This window comes from Phalacrocorax aristotelis, chromosome 4 (assembly GCF_949628215.1).
Source record: "Phalacrocorax aristotelis chromosome 4, bGulAri2.1, whole genome shotgun sequence".
Lineage (NCBI taxonomy): Eukaryota > Metazoa > Chordata > Aves > Suliformes > Phalacrocoracidae > Phalacrocorax > Phalacrocorax aristotelis.
The window spans coordinates 29,118,687-29,139,473 of NC_134279.1; the positions used below are offsets into that span (position 1 = coordinate 29,118,687).

At 39.7% G+C, this 20,787-nt stretch overlaps 1 protein-coding gene across 7 annotated transcripts in view; it reads left to right on the forward strand.

Annotated features, from left to right (window-relative positions):
• DNAJB14 (DnaJ heat shock protein family (Hsp40) member B14) overlaps positions 1–18,949 on the forward strand; it is a 34,668-nt gene extending 15,719 nt beyond the window's left edge. For 2 of the 7 annotated variants that reach the window (XM_075090761.1, XM_075090760.1), the window contains 6 exons: positions 3,733–3,878; positions 10,476–10,661; positions 11,058–11,152; positions 12,509–12,618; positions 13,896–14,068; positions 16,850–18,949. In XM_075090761.1, the coding sequence (XP_074946862.1) occupies positions 3,733–3,878; positions 10,476–10,661; positions 11,058–11,152; positions 12,509–12,618; positions 13,896–14,068; positions 16,850–16,974 (835 nt within the window). In that variant the 3' untranslated portion in view covers positions 16,975–18,949. Of the gene's footprint in view, positions 1–3,732; positions 3,879–10,475; positions 10,662–11,057; positions 11,153–12,508; positions 12,619–13,372; positions 13,560–13,895; positions 14,069–16,849 lie in introns of those variants that run through there. The other 5 variants (XM_075090762.1, XM_075090763.1, XM_075090764.1 and 2 more) reach the window with 5 other exon arrangements.
• Positions 18,950–20,787: the final 1,838 nt, after the last annotated feature.

Consider the following 20,787-nt stretch of genomic DNA (forward strand, 5'->3'; position numbering starts at 1 on the left):
TCAGGTTGGACATGGCTTCCAACAGCTCCCAGCAGCTGGAGAGAAATTTCTCATCAGGACAGTGGTAGTTTGGAGGAAGAAGACTTAAGTCGTGGACAATCTCTGTGCAAAGCCCACGATCCCTGTCTCTTTAAGGTGGAGGAGGGCTGCGGTGTGTGATCCAACAGTGTTTGAGAAGCCTGGTGACTGCACAGTATATGTATGACCCGAGGATCTGGTGGGTTGCCCTGGTGATCCTGTAGTTTGTCCTGCTATAAACTGACTTACCAGGCTGAGTTTGTGATGCATTGAAATTTTGCCCCTCAGGAGTGCACCACAAACAGATATTTTGTTTAATTGGAAAGCACCTTCTCATCATCTTCGCTTGTCCCATCATCCCTGGTACAAAGCTGCTGCAGTACAAGTTTTGGTATGAAAATTGCATGGGCTTTGCTGAGGGGGTAAAAACTGAGCCATTACCCTGTAATGATTGCCCTGAATTGTGCTCAGTAAGGGACCTCCTGGGAAGTCACGAACTGCCCCCACTAGGAAACTTTGCATTAACTAGATGCTAGCTACTTACAGTCCAGATGCTTTTTGCCTTGAAGTGGCAAAGCAATTGTATAAAACTGCTATCTAATGGCAGGGTGTAGCAAGGGCTTCACAGCACAAGGTCATTGCTGAGAATTCCAGACTTAGGTATGGTTTTTGCCCCCTGTGCATATGTACAATCATTTAATGTATTTTAGCTTTAAAGCTTGATCTGCCTAATCCAACGTCTTGCTGAACTCTTCAAAATTGCCATATGTATATGCATATTCCACATGATTCACCATGAAGTCACATGCAGCAGTGCTCATCAGGCTATCCACCAGAGTACTTGCATTTTATGGTGGCTGCTGAAGTTTGTAAGAGCCAGTCCTGAGTTGAGAGCTGATCAAGGGATAAAGAGTGAACAGTGGTTATGTATCTCAGCATTGATCCTGTGCAATAGAAAGGAGTGCAATGTAAATGATCTGGAGGATTGGTTACAGGTCTGTTGCAGGCAGTGTAGCTGTGAGCCTGCCTGTCCTGACAAGAACACACAAGGGAGAATAGAAGTCAGGGGTGGCTGTCACAGATTCACAAAGGCTTCTTTGAATCTGGCCATTTAGCCTAGGGTAGCAGGTCAGGGTATGAGGGTGATTTGCTATGAGATGTGCTTGAAATATTACATCATAGCTTCATACAAATTCAGGAATGTTGGAATAGAGATGCTTGTGTATTTGTAGAATTTTTTGTTTAACAAAGTAATCACTAGCAAAGACTTGCTAAGAGAAAGGAGAAACGGGTTATACCTCAGCTGAACTCTTGTTTCTTGATAAATAACAATAGCTCATTTGTGGACCAGGTTCAGAACAGTTGTTGCATGGAGGGTGGTTGCATGCAGCCCTTTGGAGGGCAAGTACTATATGACCCACAAGGCACGATTTCTCCCAGTACTGTCTTATCAGGAGGTAGCTGTGTTTTGATGCACTGGCTCTAAGCAGATCGTGGTGTCGGAAGCTGGTGGGTCATGTGCTGATTTGTCCATTTCTGACTGATACCCACCCGTTCCTGCTTTTCCCATGAGGGTTTCCCACTGCGGGATTTTCACTGGTTGTGAATGGGAAAAAACTCTGGCTGAGTTTCTGAGGGTTAGAAGAAGAGGTTGGCATTTTGTGGGTTGTTCTTTTTTTTCTTCCATTTTTCTCCTCTCTGCATCCTAGAGTTGTGAAATAAATGCATGACAGATCTGCAAAGAAGTAAACTTTTGTGGTTGGTTTTTTTTCATGTTTGTTACTTTCATGAGAAATGACCGTATGCAGTTGGGGGAAAAAGTTGTTGAGGATGCATGGTGCTTAAAAACACTTGAACAAACGTTTAACACTGTGGTTTTAATGCTAATAAAATAACAACTTTGCTAAACATTGATGACTCACTACCTAATTTTATATCAGTCAAAGTTCTGAAGAGTCTGGTCCACAAGCAGATAATTCAGATAGTGAATTACTGAAGAGAGGACCTTAGATTGGATGCTGAGATAGCAATTTCTTGAAATAAAAGCTTAATTTGGTACTGTTACACTTTTAAATAAAGCTATCTGTTCTTGATACAATTCATAATTAACCCAGGTCTTGAGGATGAAGGGATCTGTACACTAACAACATTTTTTTTCTCATTGTACAAATTAACAAACAAAAGTTTCCAGTGTTCAGAGTAAAATTTAATGTATTTTCTTTCCATTCTTTCTTGATGATGGATTCACTGTGTTGTTTTTAGTTAGCTATCTCAGCTTCCTAACTGGAGCTTATTAAATGTTACTTCAATATAATGAGCTATATTTATTGCACAGGGTGTTCATCTTTGCAGCTGCCTACATACATTCAGTTCAGTGCTCGTGAGCTTTACACCGAGACTTCCATAAGAGCTCATGTTATTGAACACAGGAAAAGGGATCCCTCAAATGAAACTCAATTTGATCAATCTGTGAACTATAAAGGACCACACACGATGGTGTGGTTGTACTTCTGAAACATTCCCTTAATTACAGGGTACCCATTCTTCTTTCATTAAAATGCCAAAGGCTGGCCTACCCCCTTTTTTTCCATTTGGCTGCCCTGTGCGTAGTCTTTGTAACACTAAACCCATATTTACATAGAAATCTGTGCATTGAAGAGAATGTGGACGCAGTTGCAGCCATGTGAAGAGACTCACACAAAGCTTTTAAAGTATTTATGGAGGTAATTTCTATTTTTTGCACAGACCAGCACTTTTCTTTTGGTATGTACCAAATGTCAGTGTGCCTCATTTCTGTAATGCAAGTTTGTAATTCGGCCTTATTTTTCTAAGTTTCTGAATTCTTACCCAAGTAACTTGGTTTGATTTTAAGCTGTATTTATTGGTTTGGTCAGTTCTTCCTGCCCACATAAAATTAATGTTCTCTCTGTCCCCTATAACTGCTCTTTCTCTCTTCTGAGTATTGTAAAGCATACCAAATCATTACATCATTTCCAGATTTTGCTTTTCCTGTCTGGGTGAGACTGCCTACATGAAGAATATTTCTGAGTTTTCAGAGTTTCAAAAAAATGCTACATTGAACATATGAGATAAGCTGGAGGTGTTATTGTTTCTTTGAATTTATATAAACACAGAAAGTTTCTTAAAATCCAGGTGCATTCCCAGCAGCGGAGGTATTCTCACATACCTCATTTCCTTGAAAAGTGAATGATGGAATGGTGCTATGATTGACTTTTATTTAGAGAAAGGGACGTGTTGTTTGTTTTGTTTTATGCCACGCATGCCAAAGTGCATTTGCTGTTGACAGTCAAAACAGGCCTTCCTACCCACTAGCTCTGTGCTGTAAATTTAGAATCTTCATTTTATGCATTATTAACAGCAACATTCATATAATTGGGGATGAGGAAATGCTACAAAAATTGCAAACTGAAACCTTTTCTTACATCTCTAGTAGTTCTACAATAGAAGTAGTAAAATAAATGTACGTAGTAAGCAATTTTGAGTACAAACGTTTATTGTGCTCAATAGTGAGTTTATTATGAAAAATGTCATTCTTTGTTTCTAAAGTGGATTTTTTTTTGGTCTTTTTTATTGAAAGTGAGAGATGTAATGTGCTGCATCAGTGCAATGTGTTATCTCATTTGCAGCTGTGTTCTAACATGCAACTTTTACATCTTTCTTTTTACAACATTTTACTCTTTTTTTTTTTTGCAGTATAAAGAAATGTAAAAATTATTACAAAGTCCTTGGGGTGTCAAAGGATGCAGGTGATGAAGACCTAAAGAAGGCTTATAGAAAACTTGCTTTGAAATTCCACCCAGACAAAAACCATGCACCTGGAGCAACAGAAGCTTTCAAAAGTAAAATACCATTTTTACTTAAAATTTATTTTATGATTGAACTTTGTCAGATTAAAAAAATGCATATGCATTGGTCACTTGTCTTTTTACAAGATTGTGAATATGGTGTTGTGTAGCTAATACTAAACTGACATTTTTATGCCAGAAAATGTTGGACCTTTATTATACACAGATACAGAATTTTATAGGTTGGAAAAGACCTTTAAGATCATTGAGTTCAACCATAAACCTAACGCTGCCAGTTCACCACTAAACCGTGTCCCTAAGCACCACATCCAAACATCTTTTAAATACCTCCAGGGATGGGGACTCAACCACGTCCCTGGGCAGCCTGTTCCAATCCCTGACAACCCTTTCAGTGAAGTAGGATTTCCTAATATCCAATCTAAACCTCCCCTCGTGCAGCTTGAGGCTGTTTCCTCTTGTCCTATCACTTGTTACCTGGGAGAAGAGATGAACACCCACCTCACTACAACCTCCTTTCAGGTAGTTGTAGAAAGGGATAAGGTCTCCCCTCAGCCTCCTCTTCTCCAGGCTAAACAACCCCAGCTCCCTCAGCTGCTCCTCATAAGACTTGTTCTCCAGACCCTTCACCAGCTTCATTGCCCTTCTCTGGACACACTCCAACACCTCAATGTCCTTCTTGTATGGAGGGATCTAAAACTGAACACAGTATTCATGGTGCAGCCTCACCAGTGCTGAGTACAGGAGCACGATCACTTCCTTAGTCCTGCTAGCCACACTATTCCTGATACAAGCCAGGATGCTGTTGACCTTCTTGGCCACCTGGGCACACTGCTGGCTCATGTTCAGCCAGCTATGGACCAACACCCCCAGGTTTTTCTCTACCAGGCAGCTTTCCAGCCTTTCTTCCCCAAGTCGTAGTGTTGTGTGGCGTTCTTGTGACTCAAGTGCAGGACCCAACACTTGGCCTTGTTGAACCCCATACAGCTGGCCTTAGCCCATTGATCCAGCCTGTTGAAGTCCCCCTGTAGAGTCTTCCTTCCCTTGAGCAGTTCAACACTCCACACAATTTGGTGTCATCTGCAAATTTACTGAGGGTGCACTCGATCCCCTCATCCAGATCATTGATAAAGATATTAAACAGAACTGGCCCCAACATGGAGCACTGTTCAACACACTTGTGACTGGCCACCAACTGAATTTAACTCCATTCACTGCACCTCTTTGATCATGGCCATCCAGCCAGTGTTTTACCCAATGAAGTGTACACCTGTCCAAGCCACGAACAGCCAGTTTTTCGAGGAGAATGCTGTGCGAAACAGTGTCAAAGGCTTTACTCAAGTCTAGGTAGGCAACATCCACAGGCTTTCCCTCATCTACTAAATGAGTCACCTTGTCTCAGAAGGAGGTCAGGTTAGTCAAGCAGGACCTGCCATTCTTAAACCCATGCTGACTGGGCCTGACCACTTGGGTATCCTATATGTGCCACATGATGGCATTCAAGATGATCTGCTCCATAACCTTCTGTGGCATTGAGGTCAGACTGACAGGTCTGTAGTTCCCCAGATCCTCCTTCCATCCCTTCTTGTAGTTGGGTGTCACATTTGCTACTGTCCAGTCAACTGGGACCTCCCCAGTTAACCAGGACTGCTGCTAAAAGATGGACAGTGACTTGGTGAGCACTTCTGCCAGTTCCCTCAGTACCCTTGGGTGGATCCCATCCAGGCCCATAGTCTTGTGTGTGTCCAGGTGGTGTAGCAGGTTGCTAACCATTTCCCCTTGGATTATGGGGTCTTCAGTCTTCCCCCTGTCCCTGTCTTCCAGCTCAGGGGGCTGGGTACCCAGAGAACAACTGGTCTTCCTATTAAAGACTGAGGCAAAGAAGGCATTAAGTACCTCAGGCTTTTCCTCATCCTTTGTCACTATGTTTCCTCCCACATTGAGTAAAGGCTGGAGATTCTCCTTAGCCCTCCTTTTGCTGCTCTTGTATTTATAGAAGTACTTTTTATTGTATTTTATTCATTAGCCAGATTAAGCTCTAGTTGGGCTTTGGCCCTTCCGATTTTCTCCCTACATAACCTCACTACACCTTTGTACTCCTCCTAACTTCCCTGCCCCTTCTTCCAAATGTCATAAACTCTCCTTTTTTTCTGAGTTCCAGCCAAAGCACTCAGTTCAGCCAGGCTGGTTGTCTTCTGCACCAGCTGGTCTTTCGGGAGATGGGGATGGCCTGCTTTTGCGCCTTTAAGACTTCCTCCTTGAAGAATGTCCAGCCTTCCTGGACTCCTTTGCCCTTCAAGACTGTCTCCTGAGGGACCCTGTCAATCCATCTCCTAAACAGGCCAAAGACTGCCAATCAGAAGTCCAAGGGGGCAGATCTGCTGACCTCCCTCCTTACTTCTCCAAGAATCAAAAAATCTATCACTTCATAATTGCTATGCCAAAGACGACATTTGTGCAGAGGCACTTCAGCTGGGCTGTTGTCCATATCACCTTAGAGGAACACCCCTTAATTCCTTTGAGGTCTTTCACTGGTCTTCCCCTCTTGGTTCCTAGTACCTCAGTAGCCACTAGCTCATCTCTGTACAACTTTATCTCTGCTCCAGTGAACCCCGCGCATCTCAGAGACACAGCCTGAATGCCCTCACTAGCTCCCTGTCTCTCTAGCCTTGGCGTGTCATCCCTCAGCTTGTCTCGGGCAAGCCTGATATTAACCGCGGGAAGGTGCGGTGGGCAAGGAGGGTCCACACCTGCTGCCCTGAGCGTGGACTTGCCCCCATTCACTCTTTTCCTTTGAGCTACTGCCTTCAGCTTGCTGGGGGAGTGATACAGGAACCCCTTGATCTTGGGTCTTTTCTGGTGGCTGCTCCTGTGTCTGCTTCTTTTTCTTAATATATACCTAGAAGTATAGATAAGTAATGCAGACTTTTGCAGTAGGGTTCAGTTTCAGACGGCTGACACTCATATTCAGGTACAGGGAATGAATACTTGATCTGTGAAACCCAATTGCACTTTTTACTGTTGTTGTCTTAATGTAGTCAATTGAATGGAGAGGACAAGGGGGAATAGACACAAATTTCTCTTGGGGAGATTCCGATTGGACATCAGAGGAAAATTTTTCACATTGAGGACAGTCAACCATTGGAATAATCTCCCCAGGGAAGTGGTTGACTCGGCCACGTCGGACACCAAGATTCGGCTGGACAGGGTGCTGGGCCATCTTGTCTAGACTGTGCTCTTCCCAGAAAGGTTGGACTAGATGATCCCTGAGGTCCCTTCCAACCTGTGATTCTGTGATTCTGTGAATCTTACTATCTTGAATCTTTACTATACTTGAGCTTGAAAAATAAAGGTAATACTTGATAGCAAAATGCAGTTTTTACCAAATTACATGCCACACTAAGTTACCTTTTCCTTAGAATTCCTTGTATGTATGTAGTTTTACTACTTTTTTCCACACAAAAACACTTGGGTTCAAACATGGCCTTATTAATAATTGCCTTTGGCCATTTCATAGGTAAAATTTACAATCTGATTTTACCTGATCTAAGGCTGCCAAGCTTAGCCCTTGCACCAGGCAAATTGTTGAGGAAAAGCTTTTTAAAGAAAACTACACCTTTATCTCAGACACAGATGAAGAAAAATGTGAACCTGTAAGAAATGCACACATAAACAATCTGATTGTGGTACATCTTTTTTTATTTTTTTTCCTGTGTGAGATTTACATGCAGACATTTGAAAAAATCAATCAGATAAAACTCTAAATTGGGGGAGGGGAAAAAAAGAGAAAAAAAAGTCCTGAGCAAGACTTCTGATACAGACTTCAACGGGTAATTATAATAATATATTAACAATTCCAGATGAAAAGTAGATAGAGCATAGCAGGAAAGTTGATTGCTAATGATTATTTTATTACAGTTATATGATGGCTTTATCTAAAAAAGATAATTTTCTTATAAAATTGTCTGCAGCCTTATGAATAAAATAATTCTTCCTTGTTAATAGCATTTTAAATAATCTTTAAAATGTAAGAAATCTGTTTCTTGTTATTTAACCTTTCATTTAACACTAGCACTTTGTATAAGTTTGATTTCTTCAGCTTAATTTCACTTTCTGGTTCTTAACTTGATAAGTAAATGAACAGAAAATTTTGTAGGGGAATCTAGTTGACCACAAATTATTTAATGAAACCTAGCTTTTTTTCTTGCAGTGAAATTATTGTAATCTTTTATGTGGCTGAGTAAATTTATGACTAAGTTTGCCTTTAGAGGTGTCTGAGGAGTTTCTAACATCCAGCTGAGAAAAGGAGTTTCATAATAATAGCTCTTATTTCATAATAATGCTTTATTTTAAGGAAAGGTTGCATTAGAAGACAGAATTGAGTTTGATGTTAGGCAAGGTACTTAGATTTTGAGCTACCTAGTACTACTTTTCTGTTGTATTAAGCAGTCTCCCTGAGGTTATATTTTAGATTAAAAAGTTTGTGCAAATATAATTGCTTTCAATCTTTTGGAATCTCTTTTACCAATTTAATCAAAAATCTTTCATCTGAAACTTTTGAGCAGTTCTTTTCATTTTTTATGTCTTTATTTAAAGAAAATTATATTTGAAGCAAATCTGTGATGAATTAGCATCAAATAATCAAAAGCAAATAAGAAATAGTTAGAAAAGATTGCTGACGTTACCATGACAGTATGATGTCTTCACTTTATGTGCAGTCACCTGATTTATGTCCCCCTAAATTCTTAGTTGTTGGGAAAATCTAGATTTTTGCTACCAATTTTATCCTTATGCTGAGTAACAGAGGAACCTTGTAGCAATATTTGGTGTCCGTATGCTCTCAGTGCAAATTATCAGGCTTCATTTCTTTGGGTTTTGCCCCCCACTTAAAGGATTGCTAGTGATTATTTCTAAGGGCATCTTAAAAGACACATAGCTAAGACTGACTAACTTTTTTTTTTAGATTGCATAATGTTGAAAACATAATTTATGCAGAGCCATAGTGTTATTTGCTTGTGTTGACGTTACAGTGTTGCACCTTTCACAAACTTCTGATGACTGATGGCTTTTCATACAATCATAGAATGGTTTGGGTTGGAAGGGACCTTAAAGATCATCTAGTTCCAACCCCCCAGCCATGGGCAGGGACACCTTCCATTAGACCAGGTTGCTCAAAGCCCCATCCAGCCTGGCCTTGAGCACTCCCAGGGATGGTGCAGCCAAAACTTCTCTGGGCAACCTGTTCCAGTCCCTCACCTAGTGAAGAATTTCTTCCTTCTGCCTAATCTAAATCTACCCCCTTTCAGTTTAAAGCCTTACTCCTTGTCCTATCACTGCATGCCCTTGTAAAAAGTCCTTCTCCAGCTTTCCTGCAGGCCCCCTTCAGGTACTGGAAGGCTGCTGTAAGGTCTCCCCAGAGCCTTCTCTTCTCCAGACTGAACAACCCCAACTCTCTCAGCCTGTCTTCATAGGAGAGATACCCCCAGTCCTCTGACCATCTTTGTGGCCCTCCTCTGGACTCGCTCCAACAGGTCTATGTCCTTATGTTCGGGGCCCCAGAGTCAAATGCAGCACTCCAGGTGGGGTCTCACGAGAGCGGAGTAGAGGGGCAGAATCACCTCTCTTGACCTGCTGGTCATAACAGCACTCGACACTGAAAACCATAAACCCTGTGCTTTGCGTTGGCTGGCTGCAAAAGAAGCCTTTTGTTGGAGAGGCCTGGAGGAGAGAGAAAATAGGAAAGCAAAAAGGGTTTAATGAAGATATGACTGAGTGAAGGTTGTTCATCAAGTGCCAACAGAAATTTCCCTTCAATCTGCAAGAGCTGTAGATCTGTGCAGAGCAGCTAGGGTCAAAGCTTGTAAAGTCAGTGGAGATTGTGGTCTTTTCACACTGATTCTTTCCATGCCCACCTAACTCAGTCTTTCCATTTCTACTGTCAAAATTGAAGTTGTTCATTTGTGATAATGTAGCATGAACAGGGACAAGCACCCAGGCCGGGCACTCCAAACATTGAGGACATATTGACAACCTTGGGGGAATACATGTGTTCCTGTCACACACACATGTTGTACTCTTCATGTTACATCATGCAGAACTTTTTTTTTATTAATTTAATCCATAAAAAATCTTAAGAAGAATATAAAAAAATACATTCGCACTCTGGTAGACAATAAAGTTGATGCATTTGAAGAAGGCCCCACTTACTAAACGAAACCAAAGAAAACTTACTAAGTCTGTGATGTTTTTAAGCTAGGCTGCTAGAACAAACTGAACTTCGCAATTATCCCACATCAAAGCTTTCATTGTAATGCTTGATGCTTTTTTTTTTTTGTAATTGCAGTGAGAGAGAACTTTTCCACAGGTGTAGGTGTTGCCCTAGAAAAAGGATCAAAGCTCTCCTGCTTTCTGCCCAGTCAACAGGATAAAAGGCCTTTGAATAGCATTGGTGGGAAACTTTGTGGAAGCTATGCTAAGGAAAGTAGAGATGTTTCTGGACCTTGTTGTGCTACAGTTGATTTGTAACATAGAGGGCATAATTCACTGCCTATTCTTGACTTTGAAATTGCAATTTTGATGCTAGAATAGCTCTTATCATTCATTTATGGGAGCTGTCTTTTATTCTTGCTTCAGAAATCGGAAATGCGTATGCTGTGCTGAGTAATCCAGAAAAACGAAAGCAATATGACCTTACAGGCAGTGAAGAGCAAACATGCAATCACCCTAGCAACGGTAGATTCAACTTCCATAGAGGTTGTGAGGCAGATATTACTCCAGAGGATCTATTCAACATGTTTTTTGGAGGGGCCTTTCCAACAGGTATTTGTGTATATCAGTATAATCATGGGGACGCAGTGGTACTGCCCGGAGAGGCACTGGAGTTTGTGACATTACAAACCAGTAGAATTACTTCAACATGCCTTGGACCTCAACTCTTTAATTTGCATCACAGTTTATTTTTCCCCCTAAGTGTTGCTAAATCCCAAAAATATGAGTTCAGTTCTTTGGGGTTACTATGGTGATTCTACGGTATATGAAATAACAAATCAGTTGTCTTAGAGCTTAAAATATTTATTTTTAAAAACTTTGAAATTTTAAGATATCTTTTATGTGTCATTGTGCAGTAATATTAAAAGCCTTATGTTGTTGCTGCTGTATTGACCTCTAAATAGGGGGTTTTTTACATTATTCGTATGCGGCTATTTCTTTCCTTAGGTAGTGTACATTCATTTTCTAATGGTCGTGCTGGCTACAGTCATCCTAATCAGCACCGTCAGAGTGGACATGAGAGGGAGGAAGAGAGGGGTGATGTATGTTTAAGCACCATTAACATTAATCTGTGGATTGTGAAATTTGCTGGTAGTTGCTTTCAGTGAAGTGACTGCACAGGAGCTCTGTACTGTAGAGGAGGATTTTTACTTGCCAGTTACATATTTTAAAACTTTGACAGGTGGTATTCTTACTGTTTGGTAAGTAGACGTGCAAATTTGAGAGGATAATAGGCTGGTTTTGTAAATCTATTTTCTATGCTGTTATCTTACTGGTGACTGCTAGTATTAGCCTAAATATGCTGGTCACTGATCCTTGTCTACATTTAAAAATTTATTTGGGCTGACCTAAGAATTGTACTTAAGGCTCAATATTCATCTATATGAATTATATATAGTCCTGTATAATTACATATCACACAGATCCACAGAATTGTATAGATTGGAAAAGACCTTTAAGATAATTGAGTCCAACCATAAACCTAACACTGCCAGTTCACCACTAAACTGTGTCCCTAAGCACCACATCCAAACATCTTTTAAATACCTCCAGGGATGAGGACTCAACCACCTCCCTGGGTAGCCTGTTCCAATCCCTGACAACCCTTTCAGTGAAGTAGGATTTCCTAATATCCAGTCTAAACCTCCCCTGGCGCAGCTTGAGGCTGTTTCCTCTTGTCCTATCACTTGTTACCTGGGAGAAGAGATGAACACCCACCTCACTACAACCTCCTTTCAGGTAGTTGTAGAGAGGGATAAGGTCTCCCCTCAGCCTCCTCTTCTCCAGGCTAAACAACCCCAGCTCCCTCAGCTGCTCCTCATAAGACTTGTGCTCTAGACCCTTCACCAGCTTCGTTGTCCTATTTCCAGCCACTCTTCCCCAAGCCTGTAGCATTGTGTGGGGTTCTTGTGACCCAAGTGCAGGACCCGACACTTGGTCTTGTTTAACCTCATACAATTGGCCTCAGCCCATCAATCGAGCCTGTCGCAATCCCTCTGTAGAGCTTTCCTACTCTAAAGCAGATCAACACTCTGCCCAGGTTGGTGTCATCTGCAAATTTACTGAGGGTGCACTCGATCCCCTCATCCAGATCATTGATTACATATCACTGTATAGATGAGACCAAATCATGGCATACAATGTAACTGAGTCCAGCTATTCATTTGGTAATTGCTTGTGGCTACGTGCTAACCCATGAAGTCCTGCAGCTTGAGCGCTCTATGAATATTGTGCATGCCTTGGAAAGTTAAGATAATACCACAGTGTTTGCAGTTATAGTTTTCCTAGCATCTCTTGATGCTTAAAGCAGAAAGTCACACTTGGCATTAAATCTTGTCAAATTTACCTGTTTACTTGATGCTGTTTTATGAAATACCTGAATCTGTTTTGTTCCTTAGGGAGGTTTCTCTATGTTCATTCAGCTGATGCCTATTATTGTGTTGATCCTTGTCTCTTTGTTGAGCCAGCTGATGGTATCTAACCCTCCTTACGCCTTATACCCAAGATCGTAAGTAATACTTGATTACATTAGCTTAAAACAGGAGAGGATGTTGTAATCACCCTCTCCCACTTAGAGGCATTTTTGAGTCTTCCATCAGTTGGTCCTTGATTTCCCACAGTGAGGAAAGGGAGGGAAGGTATAGACAATACAGAACAAAACTTGAAAGTTAGTGATTCTAATTCTAACTAACTAACTAATTCTAACTAACTTCTTGAAGTTAGTGATAGTAAAGTACGTGCTGTGAGAATGTAATGGAGAAAAGAGGTCAGCAATACCTGGAGTTTAGGAAGTCTTCTAACACAAGGCAGTGGGTCCATGCAATGTAGCATCCTGCAAAGGTGTTTGCATCTCCAGCATATTTAATTGAACCCTGAAACCTGCTAAGGCTCATTATTCTTTTAGGGGGTAATCTGTGCTTGTAGCAAGTGAAGTACTTGACAGCAACTTTCTCATCCTTATTTAAGCTTTGAACTAGGTGAGGACTGGGGCAATTGTCTAGTCTTTGCGTCATTCTAGGTGATGGTAAAATAGTTTATCTTCATTTTCTTGCAAAGAATTCTACTAGTGAAACTTAACCTGTTTTTTACAGTGGGATATATAAACCTTTTTTCCTTGAGAGAAATAAATAACTTTAATCAAGCATGCAACTGGCTAGTAGACTTAGCCCACTCGCCACAACTGTTTTAAATGGTCCTTAGTTTCTTGCACTGCTTTCAGCCTCACAACAGAAAGGTTTCTTTTCTCCTCTTTTATTTTTCAGAGTTCTTTATTTCTGGAGTGTGATGTTTTTCCCTCTGCAACTAAGCTGTTGTGATGCTTATAAACACTTCTCTGCCAAAATGTTTGTGCACAATCTTTGATTTTTAATCCACAGAATGCCAGCAGGAAAATGGATTTGTCAGGGCAGGCAGAAAACACTTTAGAATGGAGGTGCCTGCACTGGGTTGCTACAGAATAGTGACCTGTTTTTCTTTCTGTTGAGTTTGAATGTAATTTTCTATTGCCAAAGCTTATATTTGACTAAAGGGGTATGAAACAAGTGTCTTACTAAAGTGGCTTTTTTTCAAGATCATGGGTTTAAGCAGCAGAAGTTTAATGTTCAGGTAAATGTATTAATTTTATTCTCCATCAGAGTATACAGCCGTTCATTTCATTACTTGTCTTGAAACGGCAAATTCAGTATGTGCTGTTCTTCTGTAATCACAATATTTTTTAAAAGTGTATTTGTGTTGTTAAAAAATAAAATATCTAGTCTCTTTCTCCCCCTCCCTCCTTTTTTGCAGAAGTACAGGGCAGACCATAAAAATGCAGACAGAAAACTTGGGTGTCGTTTATTATGTCAACAAGGACTTCAGAAATGAATACAAAGGAGTGTCATTACAGAAAGTGGAAAAGAATGTGGAAGAAGATTATGTGTCCAACATTCGTAATAACTGTTGGAAGGAGAGGCAACAAAGTAAGTTTGGTTATATGTGTAGTTTCATGAAAGCATTCATCACTATAAAAAAAAAGATTGCCTCAGGCAAGAATGAAGTGCTTGTATTATTAAAATATCTGAATGAGAAAGCAAGTGTAAGGTTCCCTACTGTTTCTCACTTCTAAAAGTGCCCCCAGTGTCACTTAATTTCTGTGTTTTACTCAGTGACCGAACAACCATCTGCAAATCATCAGCAATTTTAACCTGCTACTGTGTTACCTGTGACGGTTTATCAGAAAAATTAAAACCTAGAGTGAATTGATAGTGAGAAAGAAATTGCTCTAAGTTAAGGATGAAAGCTAAGAATTCTAATCTCTTCCACATTATTTTATCATGGCAGTGCCTCATTTCCCTAGGTGCTTTAATATAAATAAATAAATAAATAAAACAAAAGCTTACATAGGTGTTTCTGGAGAAGGAAAAAAATAATCTGCCTTGGACCACAGCACATATAAACACTGCTTTTCCAGGTGACCGAGGACACACAGCACATCCTGTAAAACATCATAGGCTGTAAATCAGTGCTTAATCATTTGACAATGATGAATAATTTTTCTCCCTGGACTTGGTACCTTGGCTATATCAGACCTTAAAAATGGGATTTTTTTCTTTAGTTTACCACCTATTTTTCCAATCTAATTTCATATTATACAAGAACCTATTTTCTTTCGCAAACCTACAATTCAGTATTAAAGTATAAGAATACTGAATAGCATCAGCCACCTCCATCATCAGTTTTAACCTATTATTCTGTTTTCTGTGACCATTTTGTGAGCCCTTCATGCTCTGTGAGAACAGCGCTGCTAAATGACAACAGTGTTGAAACCAGATGGTTTCTACTTTTCAGCTGGTAAACTTCAGTAGTAGCTTGCTGGATAAATAATTCATTCATGAACTGTCAGTAAACTGATCAGAAGCAAACAGAATGCTCTCCTCTGAGTGGAATCGTGTGTTCCTCCACAACTTTATGCTCTGCAGTCCAGTGATGCCAAACTGTTCAGCTGAGATGGCCCCCTCATCTTCTCCCAGCTGTAAAAGACAGCCCAGCATCACAGCTAGTCAAATGCCTGAACAGGACTGCATGCCTTCATTACAGTTGGCCTGTACATATACAAATACAAACTGCATTGCCCACGTGTAGCAGGCGCAATGCTTCCTGGAGGCTTTATGCTCCTTACTCATGAGTGCACATAGCTTATGCGTAAATTAATCTCTACAGTTTTACAAATTGCCCACAGGAAAGGACTGTGGTCAGAAAACTGTGCTGATGGGTCTCATGTGTGCAAGAGAAACACCAGTACTTTGGGGGAAAAGTTTCAGATTATCGTCCAGAGTACTAGATTTGATCAGAATAATTTTTCCCAGATTTTTCAAATAGAGAAAAGCATCAGAGAATTTTTGGGTATAATTTATAAGCAAAAAACCCCCAAAAACCAACCCTTGCATTTTTCCAGCTATGTTGTCTTTTGATCATCTTGAAATGTTTAAATATGTTCACTTTTCATGAAATGAATACCTAATCTTTCATCTACAAGTGGTTGCTAGATGAATGATTGGTAATCTTATAATAACATAATTTACAAAAATTATTGTCATTGCTAACAAAAAATTAAAGACAAGATATAATCCAGGACATACTATTTGTACATTTTTTCAGCAGAGTGTAGATCTGGGAGGACAGTTTTCTTTCATTGGCCTAGTCATTACACTTAGATTTACTGGCATGTTATATTTGTGTCTCGTGTAATATATTTAAGGTCTAAATATCTTTGAAAAGGTTTAGTTGATAGGCAATTTCTGCCTGGGGAGGGACAGAGGACAAAGAATATCTTTTCCATTTTTCAGCATCTATTCTTGACATGCTTACTCTTTAAAGCATGAACAGAGTCCTGGACAATGCAGAGGCCCACGGTTCCTTATGTACATATTTACTGGGAAAAATGTGGTGACTTGAGAGACATCTGACCCTAGTATAAAGAAGAAAAATAACCTGAAGGTGGTGGCTGTCATGTTGTTTTCTATTTACAATTTATCAGTTTGTGAGAACTACCCGATCTGATTTTGAGAAAACGGCCCCTAATAGATATTCTTTATTTATAGAAATAGCTGATTTTGTGGTTTTAAGGATCAAAAATACCTGTTGTGTGTTGGATCTCCTTGACAGTTAAAATCTTTCCAGCATTGATTGACATTTAAGAATGCCTTGCTAATCCATTTTGAGTTGAAGGGCTGAAAAAGATTTTATAGAATTAAAATGCTTAGCAATGTCAAACTATTGAACATGAGAATAATACAGAGAGCACTGAACACTGGCAGTCTGAAGCAGCATCAGTTGAAGTAATGGGCTTAACATTCAGACTGGATTTTTGGGCACAGACAAGATGCTAGAGCTGTCAATAATATGCAAGATCACTGAGTGTGGCCTATATTTATTTGATTGTTTAATGAGGTCTGACAGAAGTAGTAGGGGTTTTTTTGTTTGTTTGGTTGGGTTTTTTAGTCAGGTACTGATGTATGAAAAGTGAGGGTACTGGAAAGCTGTTACCACTTTCCCTGCTCAAAAAGATGAAATGCTTGTGAAGACACAGCAAAGGGAGGCTGTAGCTTTAGGTGGTGTCTCTGGGTAGTTAGAACATACACAAGGAAAAAAAGGGCCGGGATTAAACCTGAGGTGTCTTGGACAGTTCTGGGAAGGAATGTAACACGTGCAAAGTATTCAGTTTTTAACCTGAAAAATCTTTTCTCTTTTTTTCATTAAAGAAACAGACTTAGTTTATGCAGCAAAAGTATATCGAGATGACCGCCTCCGAAAGAAAGCAGACTCCATGTCCATGGATAACTGCAAAGAACTAGAACGGCTGACCAGCCTCTACCGAGGAGGATGAACTACAATTATACACATACATCTCTACGTATGCCGTTATCTCTCTTGTAAATTAAGAAGAGATTTAGTTTCACCATGAATGCTGGAAAAGAGGGGTGGATGTAGAACTCTACTGTGTAGCTGTTTCCAGAAACCTTATGCTGAAATATTATTTAATGGCTTCCTTACCTACTGTGAAATATAGGTAACTTTAATTGTCTAGATTTTACTTCAGAGCTTCTGTGAATTCTTTCGGCAGAGAGAATAGCTCAGAAAGGATGCTATACTTGTAGGGACTTAGTCATAGTGGTTCTCCTCTAACATATTGGCCATGTAAATATCTGTGGAAAGAACACTTTGTGTATATATGAGTTAAATGACTTTCTATTTAAAATCTCAGAAATTTAGTTCCATACAACATTTTGTCTCACTGATGGAATAAATAGTATGATTACATCGCTCCTATTCAGATGTCAAGTGTGTGGAGTTGAAACAAGAATTTTTAATATTTTATCTCTAACTCTATGTAAAATCTTCTAGGCTTACCAGCTTAGAGGAACTTGGTATTTTTAAATATAATGACATATATTCCTAAATATCTGTTGGGGTATATTGATCTGGTGTAGAGTAGCAGTTAGCTGTTGTAGCTTTTTAGCGTTTCTAAGCAATGCTGAGAAAACTGAGAAATACACTAATCTCTTTTCAAAGTAAATATTTGCAGATGCTGTACAGACCATTATAAGCATTGCTTTTAGTACTTGCAACAGTTTACAGCGGCTCTACCATCTGGTATTCCAGTAGTAGTAAGTCCATATGTATGGTTAACATGCATCCATAGCTTCCTTAATTTTCACTGGAAAGGTAGAGGAAAACATGAAATAGGAAAACCTTAAAGCTAAAAAAAAAAAAGACCAACAAAAAGCAACCTAATTTTTTTTCCTGGGAGGCTTCCATTTTCTTACTAGTTTTTTATTTCAAGGCATGTCTCAACATTAATTCTTCAAAGGGCACCACAAGTGGAACAGGGAAATATTGCTAAGGACAAGCTATGTGCCTTTCAACACTTTTGCCAACTATTTAAATGCTTGGCTAGTCTGCAGTATAGCTCCTATGGTCAGAGCCATATCACTTGTCCCAGGGCGGAAGAGGCAGGGTATACATTCCTCTGAAGCAGAATGTTGCTGGCCTGACTTTCTAGAAATGAGCAAATACACTGTTGGGCTCCCACATACAAGACCATGTAACTCAGAGGTCTGTACGTAGAAACTATATGTAGCCACGCCTGCTGATGCAAAGAGGCGTTTTAAAGTAGCTAAGTACAATGTACTTAAAGTTTATCGAAAGTGGGTTGAAAATGTTTTTAGTTTCAGTAGCTGATGTTTTTACATTTTAACAGTGCTATGCAGGAGAACGTTTCTTGTACTTGAGCATGCCGGGTGGCTCGTAACAAGGGCAGTCTTTTTTGTTTGAGAAAACTGCTATCTTTGAACAATGCTATCAGCTTATGTGGAGCCAAATTCTCCTCCTGAATTGAAAGTTTAAATACTTGACTAAGTTTATTTGAACTCCTCGTGTTCTACAGCAGGACTTGACTTTAGAAATACACTACGTGCTATTGCTTTAAGTGACCCAGAAATCATTTTGCATATATACCTTTTCTAAACTGTCCCACTGGAAATGTCCTCTATTGAATTGGTGTGACATGAAGGAGACTAGCTGCAGGCTTTTAACTGAGCAGCTAAACCAGCATTCAAGGTGGGCTTCAAAGCCTGAGGCACAAAGCAGAACTAAAAGCTGCTGAAACAAAACAAAAAAACTGGTTGCTGTACTGGACGTCCTTACTAAGATTATAGGAAAAGTGTGCAGAAGTAATGGAAAGGCACCCAAATGTTTTAAGTTTGCAATAGAAATTTATGGAGAAAACGTGATTCCCTGGGTTTTGTAACTGTCCAGAATGTATTGTAATTATACTAATGAAAACAAACTATCAAAGTACATATTGGTACTCCTGTGTCTTCTTAATAGAAGAAAATTGTTCCAAAGGCTTTAACAAGTACTCGGGCTTTCCCATTCACAAACGAGTCTGAGCTGGCAAGTGATCTTTTACTTAAGGGGGAAAAAGGATATATAACGCACTTGTCAATTATCAGAACAGTGAAGTCCGAGACAAGAGATGGTCTTAGCAAAGCTGGGTTATGTCCGTCCCGCAGTTCCTTCTGCTGCAGCTGAGAAGCAGGTAAATGGACAGCAGCTGAGCTGTGTTAGGTAGGTTAGATTGCTATCAGGATCTCAGCAAACTGGAATAATGCAGTGGCTGTGTCCTATGGCAACGCAGGTGTCCCAGCACTTTAAAAGTGAGACCTAGGCTGCTACATGTCATTGTAATATCTATTGCTATTGCCATTTTCAGAGAAGGAAACAATTAATACATTTACGCTGGTGGAAAAATGCTACTTAGCATTTAACAGATTAAATAGTTGCGCATTTTGAAATATGCAGCAGTATGCAGAAGGATGCTTTTACTTCCTGTAGCATAAAGATTAACCTGTTCTAAATATGGCCTGCAAATATTCTTTTAATATTCCGAGTGGGAGTTCCCTTGTGATTGTTACTTTTTTCTCAAGTCTGAAGGTTTTTTCTTCAAAAATGTCATTATCTTCCATGGTTTTGTTGAAGGAATCTGCTGGAAAGTTCAAAATGAATTTTTCTTATGAGTAAGATGCTAACTGTAGAGGGTGGAGTACTTGAATCTTTTCAGGTGACCTTTCTTCAGAAGGTGAAGTTCTCATTAAAATAAGATAGTGGAAAGAAAAGGGAAAAACAAAACTGATTTTGAACAGCCCGACTAAAAAAATCCCTCAACTTTTCTAGCTAAGTAGAATTAACTCCTTACTCTTCTTATTTAGTCATTACTTGTATTTAGTCTAGAACTGGAGCTAGCACAAGCATGGGCTCTTCATTTCTCCTTTAAACGAACAAGCAGGAAAGTCCTGCAAACAGTGAAAAATCTTGGCAGGACACTTTGACATAGCATAATGAAAAAGGGAGACGATTTGCATCTGCTGAAATACAGCATCAGTATGTGTTCTATTTATGGAGCATCCTGAGTCACAAGCAAATTCAGTGTTCACATCTGATGAACATTTCCCTACAAGGTCTCTTAACTGTTGAGGTAAAACACGATGAAATTTGAATTTTTGACTTTTTTTAAACTGTCTTGATTCTTTTACAAGTTTCCAAGGAAAAGTAGAACATTATGATCACTCAAATGTAACATGCATTTAAATAGGCGGCAGAAACAACTTTAGATTATATACGGTTTTAGTATGATTTTGTAATGAATGCTGTAAAAGGATTAAAATGGGAGGGTAAGAATATGTTTTTAAGTTGGTTGTTCTATAAATTTCATTCATCCCCTAAACGGTTATTATTCTTTCTTCTTGTAGATCTGTCAAAGAGACCGGAAGGTAAATGTAAATAGTAAAAGCAAATGTTTTTAAAAAATCAGTTAATATACAAATTCCTCAAGCTATGACTTGAAAAAGCACTAGCTTCCTAGTTGTCTAAACCTGGTTAATGGAGTGCAGGTAGATTTATCAGAGAAAGCTTGGCCATAGCAACCATCATGAATGGCGACAGGCAGTCAGAAGCCCTGGTGCCGTATCCCCCATCTACTAACAATTTACTATAACCTCGCAAGCACCGCTGATCTCTTGCATGTTGCTTTCCCCATGCTCCCTTGTAAACCACCACATAGAGCCTGGAGAAAAAGTACCATGTAACAAATGTAAAGTTTTGTGCCATATCTGGCATATGATCAAGAAACTTTTGGGAG